Genomic DNA, 14,307 nt, shown 5'->3' with positions numbered 1-14,307 from the left:
ACAAATAAGGAACTTGGCCGTTTTTTTGTTTCACACGCAGAGGTCAATCTTAAGATCCACACTTGTCGTTATCAACATGATTTAAAGGAAATTAAAGGTTTAACAGCGCTGCGGTTATAGAAGTTTTCATGTCTGGTTTTGAATCATCAAAGATATACCATTAATCCTACTAAGCTTTACGAAACGCGGTGTATATAAATGGTAATTAAAATTTTTATATTTAATTTCATGTAGCGGCTATTTTGACCAAACGACCAATTAGATTAGAGTGTGATTGATGTTACTTTTTATAAACACCTCAAGAAGTTATTTTTGGCTTAACTATTGAACCTAACTATTAACTACATATTTCAATATTCATTCTAACCGAATACACAAGACAAACAAGCAAAGCGATTTTAATTATAATAATACTGTAACATAATAGATTATACAAACTCAAAATCATAATCCTGTTTAAAATTTCGGCTAAAACACTAGTAATTTTCCAGAATATTTACAAACTCTTATCTAATTTTTTGTAAGCATTTGGACAGCAGCTGGTTGTTAATTTTTAATGCTATGTTACAAAATTGGTAATGAGGCTGGTATATACAATCAAAATATTACAACTTTTATAACGCTGGTTGTTGTTGAAATTATGTTATGCCTCTAACCGATCTCGTTTCATGTTCTAACAAGTAATATTTAATACAATTCTCATTCACTGATTGGCTATTAGACTTACGGATTAAAAAAACTTTCAGCCATTCATTTAGCTTGAAGGACCGGATTTTTCTGCATTTGTCCGGATAACAAATTGAATCGAATTGTCAGTCCGAGTCAAGTCGTCAATTGGAAAGTCATTAAACGAAACGTAAAATTAAAAAATTGTAGAACTTGGCTCATGGTCGTTTTCATCTGTCGAGCTGACAAATCGTACACTTGCTTGATGGTTTATTGAGCTTTCTTCAGTTGGTGGTGGGGTATGTACTTGTACTTCGTGCTCTTTTTGTTTCTGACTGTGCTTATGGAGAGCACTGGTGAACGCTGAAGGTTTCGCAGCACTGCCACTTGACGCCAAACCTGGTTCCCGATCTAGGTCATTCATGGTTATCATTTGGGTTGCATAAGCATTTTCCTCAAGTGGCGTTTCTTCAATATCAAGCAGCGAACTATGGCTGTTGAAATAGATAGTCAAAAGGCGGGTTATTAAGAAATGTATTGCATGTGCAGTAGAATAAACAATTCTTGAAATGTGAACTCAGGGTTTGAAAGAATAATCATAAACCACGGTAAACTGCCGCTAAACCGCTTTAGTTAATATTACTTTCTTCTTTTGCCATAGTTATAGTTGTCTATCGACTCGTATTCCGGATTCTCATCAGGATAGATGGATGGATCTTCATCAGCTGTATCGATCGAGTCGCTTTCTTCTATGTCGCTGTAAGCTGGGTTGGACATGCCGTAGTTGCTGTAAAAATTGAATGAAAAGGTGTAAAAATTCATCGTATTTCGGTAGAGTTAAATATTTACTCATTTTATAAACATTTCATTCAAATTATTTTTTGCATAAATCTGTAAGAAAACTATAAATGTTAAAACTCTAGTGAATGTGAACATGTTCCTTCCGAAGGTGCCTGTTCCAGGTGGCGCTTAGTTGCTTAATAGCCAAAATATAATGGGCATTCTCACAAACACGCACCCATTTTATCACCATATTGTTAGCTGAATAAAATCTTGTTTTAAACCCGATCATCTGAACTAACCCGTATTGTAAAAAGGAAAATTTAACAGCCATATTTGAATCAAATGTAAGAAAAAGTGGAAAGGTGTTTTAGCTCAAGTGACAACACGGCCTATATAATTAGCCAAAGTACAAATACACAACCATTTTCCGCCATTTCCGATTAACTGGTTGTCAATGATTTAACCTCATACAAGACAATTTGTCAGAAATAAGTTTTATTAGTTTGTTTGTTTCCATACGTTATAATAATTTTACCAAAGAACGATTAATAAAAACAAATTATTCGACAAAAAATACACGTTCATTGGTAAAAGAAAAGACAATGCTTAATTATTTTACTAATAGCTAATTAAATGTGTTTTATAGTTGTTATAAACGTATTTGATTATTTTTCCAAACGTTATTTGGTATAAGTTTATAGAAAATAATTGAAAATTATTTGAGTTTGTATTACTTTTTCTAGATTCAGTTTAATTTTCTGACTATTCATGATTTGTTTTTAAATAACATGAATGCACTTGACCTTTAAATTATATTTTTAGTTTTCATGCATTTTTATTAACTATTTAGTTAAAGTTTATCTTTTTTTAGGTTCAAGTGGGTTTATTTTAATTTGCATAAATTTATTTAAATTTACAATATTTATTACGAATTTGTTAAAATTTAACGAGTTTTATAATAGGTAGCAAGTCATCTTACACGTAATCCACTAAACTGCGAGAAACCGGTAACCAACGTCAAGTTTCTAATTAAATTAGGTACAGTAATTAGATAATTAATCAATAACCAACTTTAATTGAATGAGCAACCAAGGAACCGGTTATCAACTTTACGCCGATGAATACTCCACATTGACCACATAGGCTATTTCATTTTGAATAGATTGCTAGGTATGCCATCAAAATATGTGTATATATATATATATTGCTTAAAGGTTTTTTTTGGAAAAACTCCCAAGTCGGGAGAGCAGTATTTTTTCTGTAACCGGTTCATGCCTAAAATATTTATTGTTTTGTAGGCATATTGCATTTTAACTTCGTTTCATATATACCAGAAACTTAGTCAGACTTTAATGCTTTTTTCATTTGCAATCGAAACTTTTAAGCTTTTCCGATTTGAAGTTTTCAATTTATATTTACTGGCTTACCCAGTTGAAGTTGTCTCCCTTGCGCTTTCCAGATCTGAGAATTGTTTGCCAGCATGACCATTCTGTTGTCTTTGTTGTTTTCTTTTTCGCTCCAGCTCATTTTTTTCAATCTGCATGTTAAAAGAAAAACTTTTAATTGTATCTCAATTTTGTTTATTTGTTCTTTAACATGTATTCCTTTTTTATGTTGTAACACTTATATTAAACATAAAAACTGTCGTATTATTGACGATAAGTGCATAAAAACTTATACATCCTTGTTTGCCGTATTCTCCATGCCATCTCTCAAATCGTTCCATTTCAAACTTGTTGTGGCTAGAAGATGGAGCGCTGTTGACCACCTTATTGATACAAGGTATAAATTTATTAGCGAACTTAATCTCAATTAAGTTTAATATTTAACTCTTTTGGAGGTCAACATTTGACAAGATTTGAAGTATATGTAGTTAATTTTAAACGAAACAAGTGTTTTTATTTCATTAACTTTAACTCAGAGACAACTTAAACGTTTGAAAATTAGCGTTAAACTGGTACTTGCTATAACAGATAAGTCAATCACCTGTGCACGAGCATGCAGAAAAACTGAATGAATAATATGACCAGGAAGAAGATAAGAAACGCAAACTGGACAGGATTTACCTTCAGAATAAAATGACTTGTTTAAAAAAAACATTTGTTACTCTTTGCTAAAGTTTGAAAATGTTCTCGTTATGTAGCAGCATTTTATGAGGAGTAGTTTGATTACCTCAATTTTTGTTGCTCCAAAATAAAATACAATAGCAATGTCGGTGATAGTCAGTTGTAGAGCGAAATTTAAAATCAACCACAATGCGTTAGCAAGGTAGTAAGCTCCCGTCATACGATTGCGAAGTGATTTTAAGTCAGCTGTAACAATTAAATTGTCTCGGTTGGAACTAGTTTACAGTTCTTTGAAATAAAATGAAGCTCTAGATTTTTTACCAACCTGCTATTCGTTTCTTCTCCTTAGGGTTTTCATCTAACGGTTTCAAATACCTCTCAATAAAACGTTCCCAAAACTTATGTTCATCTTCGTCCAAATAACTACGTTTGGAAAAATAAGTATTTTTACCATTTGTTGCTATACGAGACAGAGTTTTTAAACTGCTTTGTTTTTTGAAAAATTTTGTCGCTCCATTTGGGGTAGACTTTGATATGACATGTTTGTGGTCTTCAAATCCAAAATTAACACGATAAAATGAAATAAAGTTGTCATTGACCTGTAGTTTGCAGGAGCGTCAGGATAAAGTTTGAAACGTTAGTATTAGATATAAGCCTATTTAGTCTATGCTTAATTGTATGCGCGATAGAGTTGAAAAACTTACTGAACTGTGCCGTCTTGCAGGCTGCCATCAAGCATCCAAGCAACCTTTTCCTCCTGTTCTTCTTGTTTTCTTTCCGGATTAGTACTTTCCTCTTCTTCGTTATCGACATCAGAGTTTTTCTGATCAAAAAAAAGTGCATTGTGAATTTTGCAAAGTAATTAATAAAAGTTTATAAGGCAACTATTTGGACTTGTAAGAAGAAGCTCATTTGATAACAATAAATGTTGCTCTATTTGAGCATTCTGGCATTGTGTCCAAACAGAGCACGCAAAAATATATGGAACAATGGATGCTAAACAATATGATATTATATAGTCTGTATCAACTCTTTTATAATCAATAACAGTCAAAGTAGAATAGATAGCAACAAAATAGGTTAACTTCAATTTATGAACATGAGTTTTCGCAAGCTTGGGCTTGCCTCTGTGCCTGAAATAAACAACGGCCAAGTTCCTTATTTGTATGATGCTCAGAGTGGATTAAAGCCAAGCTTCTGACTATTTTAACACATTGAATGCAATGAATAACAAGACAGTTAGGTACTATACACACTACTAGAGAATAGGTTTAATATCATGTATTGTAATTAAACATACTGTTTCGTCAAGCTCTTCTGCTAATTGTTCTGCTATAGCGCGGGATTGTTTGCGATAGCGTCTGCGAGAAAAAATTATACATAATGCACTTTGTGTTATTGACTGTACGTCTTTTGCAAAAAAATTAAGTAAATGAAATGACTAATTTGTATACTATGTTTTATGCTAATGTGGTACTTTCTTTTTTGAAAATCAATTAAATGAAACCCGTACACTGAAAATTTTCGAACGTGGTCGGTAGTTAAGTCATTCAAGCCAGTTTTGTTTCTGATGCTCTGCAGGTGTGTAATCGACATTCTATGGCTTAAATCCTTCTCAAGTTTTTTCCGATACTGTTGCTTTGCGTTTCCTTCAAGTCCTGCACACAACATTCAACACATAAAGATAAGATTGTGGGATGCGCTATAACGCAGGTCTTCTCAACCAGTGGACCGCAGAGCACGCAAAAATTTTACAATCCAAAAACCATATACCGTGAAGTGGGTTAAATGTGAATCTAGGGTTTATTGTGACCATAATTTTGGAAAAAAATCGCTTTCATTTGACTTGTTTCTATTACGTGGCTGAAAGATATTGTGGGTAAAAATTTTGTCATACAAACAAACAAAAAATTGTCAGCGAAAGTGAATAACGAATTGTAAAAGGTTGAAATGTACTGTAATATAATCGATCAAAACAAAATAACAAACCATACCCAATTGGTTGGCTTTTGCCTCACTGAACTTCCTAAATCGTGCACTCTGTTGTTCATTATTGGCTGACTTGCGACGTTTACGGAGTGTAGGTTGCCGCTGCACCGTCCGTGTTGACGGTTCTGTTTGTGGGACGGTTTCGTATGCTGCTTCAGGTTGAATGCAGAATGCACATTGACAAATATAACCTGCCCCGCAACTGTAGTAACCGTCAGCCGTTTTAGGTGCGTCATAGACCGTGCCACCGACTTGTATATTTCGACCTCGTTTCTTGTTCGCCACGTCCTGCAAATTCAAAAAAAACGTCGGCCAATAGAACTCTTGAATTCTTATGCATACTACCAGAGAAAGTATTTTACTCAAACTATCTGTAAAACAACCTCCAAGGCGTTCTGGTTTGCTTCATCAGAATTCGTTTCGACTTTTTTTACTTCTCTTGTGCCCCATGATACGTTGTTCATATTGGTCAAACTAAATGTATTTTCAAGTTTTATTGAAGAGATTGCAGTCCAAACAAATTTTTATCTACAACATTAGCTCTCTCTAACTGTCCTTGTATTAGCTTTGTTACGTACCTATATACCATAAGAAAGATGAACGCAGATGGAACACAGAGATAGTAGAGGATTCCGTGAAGCAAACACATCACCTCTTGTGGATGTAAAATTCCAGTCAATCCGTATAATCCAACCAACAATATCATGAATATGTTATTTGGGTCAAAGAGCACTGAAAAAACAAGTGAGAATGACAACAAAAACATAATCACGCACAAATATTGTTATTAACAAGCCTTACCCGAGTTGACCATGGATCCAATTACGCCAACAATGACTGCCGTCATCACAAGAGCATAGAGAATAGTTAGAATCGCTGCCACTGCGACCTGTTAAGATAATTTGAAAACAACACGATAACATTCTGTTGGTGCTTTTTTATCATATGTTTTGTGTGATTATACCTGGGTATCCTGTGAAGTCACGTAACAAAGAATGATAAAGATGACAACCGGTATTAATGAAACCACCAATGAAACTGTTGCTGACCATTTGAAAACGTATTGATAAGCACCTTGAACAATCATCACAACAGTAGCAGGACCAAGTACGGATGATATCATGAGACCAAGCTGCAAACAGAATCAAGAATGCTTTACAAATATTTGTTGCACACGTTATTCATTGCTTCTTGAAAGATATTATAAAGATCCTTGCCTGATAAGCAATGTAACCCCAAGATATATACATGTTGTTTTTCACGGCTAGGCTTGCGTCAAGAAGTATATCAAAGATGTTTGCCATTGTTGAAGGGCCCCATCTGTGTGATAGATTATATTCCTTGTATTAAATGTTTTCTTACTTTATTACTTTATTGTATTGCAAATTAACCGTCTTCTCTGATTGTAAAACTCCTTGAAATCTTCAGGTGCAAAAGTAAATGAGTCCGACGCAGCGCTGTACTCAATTCTCCATCCTTGCTTCAAAAGTAGTGTGCAAAGCCAACGATCTTCTCCTGTAAAATTGCATAAAATGTACACATTAGAGAAAAATGCTGTTTAAATATAACGCAATAGGCTACAAATATTCGTTGTGGAACTATTTTGATGCTTGTTTCCGTCTTTCTCGGGAAAGGTATTTTAAATTTCAGCTTTATAAGTAAGAAAAACTCAGATAAAAGGAAATTTTATATAAAATTATGTACCAGGGCTAAATATTTACCTTGATCCCATTGTACGTAATGAAGAGCTTCAGTTGCCTTAGTGGTGTACCTTTTAACGACATTAGTATCAACCAGTGCTTCACCTCGAAACAAGCTGAAACATCCAGGACTACAAAGCACACAGCCCAATACATGTTCTGCAGTTTTTTGAAGCCAGTGGCCCACCGCGTATTCAAATTTTTGGAACCAAACAACTGGTCCAGATCCTGTAACATTACAGAAGTGTGAATTGTGGCCTTTTCGAAGCTCGAATGCTGCGGGTTGTTTGTTTCAAGATCACCCTTAGTCAGTGAACATTTAAATTAATTGACAATATTAACAATTATTGATAATTCCTGAATCACTTCGCTTTGCTCTTTAGATGGGCTATTGAAAAGTCCGGAAGTACATGTTAGTGCTTTTTGTGTGCAATAAAATAATATTATGAATACGCCTGCTGTAGACTAGTTGTATTAATTACAACAGTTTGGTATACTAGATGAACTTCAACTCTACCTAAGTTAATGGGTACCGCAAATATTCGGCAGATTTATGTGACTTATGCACTGATAGTCTAGGATCGCCCTTTATACTTAGTTATTTTTGCAGCTCATCCATTTCTAACTGAAGGTCAAATATCAAAAAAACAAAAGAAAGACCACTAATTTTTTGTTGAAGTCACCTGTAGGGTGAATTCTTCCACAAGCTGCGCCAACTGCAGGATTTCTTTTCATCCTATCCAGCAGTAGTAATACAGCTGAGGGTTGAAAGTCAACATCGCCGTCAAGAGCCAAAATAAACATGTCTTCGAGCTTAAATTTCTTTTGTGTTGCTTGGAGATATCCCAGTATATAGTACATATACATGCACTGGGACCACCTTTTTCGATGTCTAACAAATAGCTTTTAAGTTTTATAAAAATTTCAAGATCGTAAACAAACAGGCTTAAATGTTTTAATCGGATTACAACTTTACCCCTTATTGACACTCGCATAGCCATTATATGTAGCATTCTTTTATAATTAAATTCTAAAACAATGAATCAAACAGCTTTGCTGTAGAATATTCGGATACCTTATTTTGTTTTTGTTTTTCAAATGGACCAACATCATATTTCCATTTGGCAAAACGATTTCCAGTCTGCCTCCGTAAGGAGTATTGTATACAATGGGATCAGAAATTTGATCGTCTTTTCTAAGGTCAACTTTGCTGAAACAAATAATAAAATTATCTTTATAAAAAAGCCTTTTTTTCGTGATTCTTTCTTGTGTTTTACTTATGATTACAAAATCTAAGTCTAACAATAAAAAGAGAGTATAATGTGTTTCAATTAATATTCTACTAACTTTGCTGCAACGGATACGAGATCGACAAGTTGACGAACAAACTTGTTAACAACTGTTTCCTTGTCTTCGTTTTTCTCGAAAGCGTCGTCAAACATGACGTGAGCTTGAAAGTTATAATAATCAGGGTCAGATGCTGCGTCTTTTTTCCTTCGCGCGTTGTCCTTGTCAAGCCTAAAACAGCATTCATTCTATTTCATCAGCTCAAAAAGCTATTACTTATTTCCTTTTCTGCGTGGCTTTGTAACTTTAACATAAAGCACTTTACGTTTTTACTAGCAACATCAAAAGTTAGCTGCATTCATTTAACATCAATTTCACCTCATTATCGACGTTAAAATTTGAGTCATCTCCTGTTCAGTCTCGTGCCACATGGTGGCGCATAAAAAAACCTGAGGTATAAATTTTTTTCGTATGTTCATAGTATATCGGCGGGAACGGCGTCGAGATCCGCTACCACTATGACTTCTAAAAAAAACGGTATTTCATGGTTATAGGTTTGATATTTCGAAATACTGAAAAACACTTATTATAAAATCGTTTTCCGCAAGGACCTTTCTATCCCTTTTTCTTTTTCCTTTCTGATTTGATCTTTCTTTTCTTGTTCTTCCTTTCTCTTTTGCGATTTCGAGTATTGGGTTTCAAACTGTCGTCGATTGAGAAGCAAGACTTGATCAATTAGTACCCCTCCATACAAAGCTTTTACAAACAGAACTTCCATCCTGTCATTAAATGTAAGTGAATGTTAGATCCATCATCGCTTTTCGACTTTGCCAGGGTTTTATTTACCTCTCCAATCGTGTTTTTGGCGGGAACCAGAGGTGAGTTGTGATAAGGTTAAGGGCTCCCCAACCCAAAATAAGTCCTACAAGAACTATTCCGATCATGTAAGTTGTACAGTCCATTGGAGTGTCTCGGAACAACACATTATTCCAGTCAATATACTCATTCAATAACTTGATGCCCTTGTAACGCCTACTCAATCCTAAATTACAGAAAAAACAGCAAAAAAGAACAATAATTTAAATCGTCCATTATACAGATCAGATGACTTATGAAACCTTAACCTATAACCTATGCCCAGTGTTGTTGTGGTAGTTAAATTTTTAGCTTGAGTTTTTCTATTTATATTTATATACGTATATACATTTTTAAAATTTTTGGGCAAACAAAGGCAATAAATTTATGATTATTTTTATTACTAATTTTTTTGTTAAGTATGAAAACATATACATCTAAAAATTTCAACTTTGATCAAAAAAAATTTTAGGTTTACAATATTTACCTAACAACAACAGCAAAGAATATTCTTGTTCTGGAGCCCGTTGCTTGTAAGTTCCCAATGCAGCGGAAATTGATGCAAGGAAGGGTGTAACAAGCATGAGAGGGAAAGTGAAAGATTCTCTTTGAATCTGTGTTAAGCAAGAAACTCGACCAAAAAAGAAAGCCGCAAACGAACAGGAAATTTGTACAGCAAAAACGGCCCAAAGTTGCTGGATAATCACATACCTTTCAAGGAAATATAGATAGAGTTATAAAAGCAGCCTAAACATCTATTTACTATAATTGTGTTAGAAAAGTATCGAGGCTGTGTGTATTGCGAGAGCAGCCTGTGCAATAGACAGTAAAGCTTTTGTTGCTATGTGTCACAATCTTTCGTGTGTGCATACGTGGCTTTGGGCGTTTTGCGACCACTGTACACTTTTCCACAGACCTTGTTTAGAATAGTTTTGTGCTGTGGGTCTTGGAACAATTTAGAATATTTTGGTAGTTTTTTGTTGCGGTTGAGCACCGAATAACAATTCAACTTAAAATTTCTTCTTTGACTTGAAAAAACTCCAAGGGAAGCACTTGAATTCCTCCAACAAGCCCATATGGAGTTGGGCTTGAGAAAAATCTGTACAAAGTGGTGTCAGGATCGTAAAATAAGCAGAAGGAAAGGAAGCAGCAGGACAAAAGGAGTGATCTGTGGAAGTTCGTCAGATCATTCTTAAACGACTTGAAACCGAGCCAAATTTGTTAAAATGATTAACTTGGCCTCATGTGGCTGTTTGGTTCCCAAGTTCAAAAAATTATTAAAGAAACGCTGTTTCACTATGTATAGAAGGTATAAAGCCGTGTCCAAGCAGCTCCAAGTGGTCCGGGGGAAGTCTTTCCAGAAGTGCATAGATGTATAGAAAAGTGAATTATAGCCCAAGGGGAATATATTCAAGAGGACACGTTGTAGTTTTTGATTTGAAACATAATAGTTATAGGCACTGCTTCGTTACTTTTCAAACACACTCTCGTAAATGTAGAATTGGTTTAAATTTATTTAAGCTACCTTTATTTCTACCTAATAGCAAATAGATAGCAACAGAAATACAGTATATTAATTACTTTTTAATATAAGTACTCTTACTTTGCTGAAGTTCCGTTGGATAAATAACCTAAAAGAGAAAGTATTTTATTGTATCTGACAGAGGAAAATGGAACATTTTCTGCATCATTCCCAGCTAGTCCATTTTTGATGACGTAATTGCTTGTATAGCTTTTATTTTCCAGAACAACTAACGTAAGAAAAGTCATCCCAACCAGTACAAGGCACTTAATCAGAGAAAACACAAATGAAGAAAAAAATCGGCAGTCGTCCAAATTTTCGTGCAATTTACGCCAAGAAATCCTGAAGCTTTTAGTTATTTTGATGTTTTCACTGATAAAGTTTTCCCAATATCTAATTGATGTCAGGACAATACCTAAAATTGATAAAGTAGAGTGCAATTTTACCTTAAGATTTACCAATTATTATAAATGCATATAATTACAGTATAAGCTTGCTATACAGCTGAGAAGTAGTTATACTCATACTTATAGCAGTTATATACCTGCAATGGCCCAGAGAAAAGTGTAACTGGTCTTGAAAAATCGAAACCAATTGTCAGAAAAAAAGCACACAAAGCAGAAAACCAGCCCAATTATTTGAAGAATCTGTTTATAAAAAAGTTCTAACGCGTTTCGTAAGTTTACACCAAACAAGCAGCCGCCAAGCAAATAGCACGAGACGGCGAAAATTCAACATTCAAAAATATCATATTTTTAAATGAAAACTTTTCATTTCACTTACTGCTGCAATAACTGCCAGAGCAAGATTCTTGCGCCTGTTATACACTATCGATGGCACATCGTTCTTTTTCTTGTTTGACAGCACTGACCTCACTCTTCTGTGTATGTTTATAAGGATGGGAACGATTCCTATTAAGGGCATCATAAGAAAAGCTACGGTAGCATCTATGTACGGCAACACCTTTAGAACAAGGATTCCTTCACCAATAGCATGAAGGAATTCCCATAATCCACCCTGTGTGATTAAAGTAGGAAATAATTAATTTTTGTTTTTCTACCATTGAAAAATTCTGCAGAACTAACCCATAACAATGTTCTCCACTCGCATGTCTTTTTTTCTTTCATCACAATCCGGTACAAACTGTACACCATCGTCATCACTTCGGGAGTTAAAAGCATTATCAAGATGATGATGTAAGACCAGGCACGTATGACATCATGATCAATTTTGTTTGCCTCTGATGTTACGGTTTTGGCAATGAACGGTTTTGCGCTGTTTACGAGGATCATCAAGCAAGCCTAAAAATCATTCCTCATTTATCACGTTCTTGCACAAATAAATTAAAATAATTTTGCAAACCATTATTACCTTACTAATTATGGCACCCGTAACAACCAAACCTCCAAATATAAAGTAAGACATGAGCTTGAATAATTTTTGAAAAAACTTCAATGTTACTCCGGCGGTTCTTGATTCGTCTTCACGTGGTTCCGTTATGTAACGATCCCATTCCTCCAGTTCATCACTTTTGAAAAAGCCATTTAATGATTAACTGTATGATAACGTGAAGTGGATACACATCTTGATATTGTAAAAGTGGTTTTACTTTATGTAAATTTTTTGGGAATTATTGGGTTAGACATTGTTCATTCTCAAATTGAGTGTTTGGATTTTTATTGGATTCTTTTCCTTTACATTTGCACACAAACCTTTCCGGATCTTTTAATGCATCATCGCCATAAGGAACGATGAGTGGCCTTTCCTCCGCTCTTAAGCCTTCTGTATCTTTGCCATCTTTTAAAAACATGAAATGCTTTAGAAAGTTAATAGTATTTGTATTATATTGCTTCTAACCGCATAAAGTTAAAATTTCCTAAAAGACATCTGATTGTACTTACTGCTTGCAGTATTATTGTAAGGGAAAGTCTGTTGAGACATCGTCGGCGTTGCTGGTTTTAGTATTCCATGCTGGGCTTTAGGTGGTTGATCAGTTTCCTGTGACTCTTCGTTGTTTTCGCTCCTTGTTCTCGTTGATTGTTCTTTTTCTTCATTGTATTTTTTCACCACAATGTAGCGATATTCGCTTGCATTCTCGCCCACCCTACCCACAAAAAGATTTCCCTTTTGATTGCCACCCGGGAAGACTGTGAAATTTCCAGTCGGTGTTATTACTGTAATTGAGTAACCTAACGAAAAAGCTGCTGCTTGAAGAATGATCTCGTCCGGATATTCGCCATCAGTCGCGTTTCTGTCCAAATATTGATCCACGTTTTCGCCTGTTTTTATATTATTCTTCCAAATATTCTTTCCGATGTATTTGTTTCGTCTGAGGTAAGTAACACACGAATTTCTGATGCTACCATGGGTGAAATGTATTCCGACTGACTCCAGCTGCGATTCCAGGGCGTGAAAGAAGCAATTGCCATCATCGGGGCTTGAACTGCGTCTGAGCTGTTGGGTTTCAAGAACAGCATCCAAATTGGTTATTGATTCATATTTTATCTCATGAGAAGTCTTGCGAGCCATCGCTTTTTATTTGAAAAATGCAGCAGGATGTCTGGATAAGATGTTTCGAAGACTCTACTATTCAAATATACCAACTAAAACGTTTCAGCTAAACCTGTTATGTCATTTCATTGTATGTAGCAAACATACCTGTATGTTAAATTTTGTTGTTTATTATTTCACAAAATTTTCTTACTAAACAAAAGGCTTAAATGCAGTTATGCCACGGATCTATCTTCAAGGAGGATGGGGGGACGGGGGAACATGTAGCCCTACCTTTCGAACAAAGGAGGACAGTCCCTCGAACTTTGCAACAAAAGGGTACATAAAAGCAAGAGAACAATTAAGAGAAATGAACACGGTCGTCGAGTGTAAAAGAATTCCAGTCCCGAGATGGTTTATAAAGTGGTGACCACTGTTGTACAAATATCTAATAAGATGTTTAAAGAGACAATTTTTTTTCATTTCATATCAAAACTTTTATTATTTTAACTAACTATTCATTTTACTGTGATCACGTATCATAATTGGAACTGCATTCTGCAACCAACATACAGTCGGCATTTTGAAAGTACCATCGGTAACAGTACTGTACCGACGGTATTGATAGTTAGTACTATTTCAAAAAAGCAGTTTGGTACTTTGTCGGTATCGGTACCTTTTGTATAACGGGTGCTATTATAATTGCAATTTTTGCTCTTAATAAGGCCCAGCTTCAAGTTAGTCCAGGTCAAAACATATGTGAACTGACTTCTTGCGACTTATTTAGCATAGTTTTAACACAAAAAAAAACAACAAACGCTAAAACCTGGCATTAAGATTTACTTAAAAAGAACTTTAGAAAAACTTATCTGTTAAAACCTTGAAATAATCACACGTACCGGGACCGACAAAAAGTTCTTGAAAATAGGAATTCGTTACTTAGATTCGG

The 14,307-nt window shown here is 34.9% G+C and overlaps 1 protein-coding gene across 1 annotated transcript; it reads right to left on the bottom strand.

Annotated features, from left to right (window-relative positions):
* Window positions 1-382: 382 nt before the first annotated feature.
* Window positions 383-13,530, bottom strand: LOC143468664 (chitin synthase chs-2-like). Its single transcript, XM_076965995.1, has 32 exons — window positions 12,770-13,530; window positions 12,581-12,665; window positions 12,240-12,396; window positions 11,954-12,169; window positions 11,652-11,885; window positions 11,413-11,515; window positions 10,950-11,283; window positions 9,834-10,057; window positions 9,338-9,533; window positions 9,103-9,270; window positions 8,870-9,016; window positions 8,552-8,722; window positions 8,280-8,414; window positions 7,888-8,096; window positions 7,226-7,432; window positions 6,896-7,019; window positions 6,722-6,824; window positions 6,469-6,636; window positions 6,306-6,393; window positions 6,083-6,236; window positions 5,888-5,978; window positions 5,510-5,792; window positions 5,029-5,173; window positions 4,816-4,876; window positions 4,220-4,338; window positions 3,841-3,938; window positions 3,622-3,761; window positions 3,436-3,515; window positions 3,130-3,217; window positions 2,877-2,986; window positions 1,310-1,453; window positions 383-1,160 (listed from the first exon to the last, which is right to left on the bottom strand). Exons 1-32 carry the CDS (start codon window positions 13,395-13,397, stop codon window positions 863-865), a joined length of 5,508 nt encoding a protein of 1,835 aa, XP_076822110.1. The 5' UTR covers window positions 13,398-13,530; the 3' UTR covers window positions 383-862.
* Between the last annotated feature and the right edge of the window lie 777 nt (window positions 13,531-14,307).

The sequence above is a fragment of the Clavelina lepadiformis genome, chromosome 8 (assembly GCF_947623445.1).
Source record: "Clavelina lepadiformis chromosome 8, kaClaLepa1.1, whole genome shotgun sequence".
NCBI classification, from domain to species: Eukaryota; Metazoa; Chordata; class Ascidiacea; order Aplousobranchia; family Clavelinidae; genus Clavelina; species Clavelina lepadiformis.
Note: the sequence above shows the minus strand (reverse complement) of the source record. Positions and strands in the feature narration are given on the sequence as shown.

What these genes read in the sequence shown, in the direction of transcription:
- LOC143468664 (XM_076965995.1), bottom strand. Translation starts at nt 13,397, where the DNA reads ATGGCTCGCAAGACTTCTCATGAGATAAAATATGAATCAATAACCAAT. An exon ending in AGTGGAGAACATTGTTATGG is followed by an intron (nt 11,886 to 11,953) that starts GTTAGTTCTGCA and finishes TTAATCACACAG; the next exon opens with GGTGGATTATGGGAATTCCT. An exon ending in AAAGAAAAAGGGATAGAAAG is followed by an intron (nt 9,017 to 9,102) that starts GTCCTTGCGGAA and finishes CGTTTTTTTTAG; the next exon opens with AAGTCATAGTGGTAGCGGAT.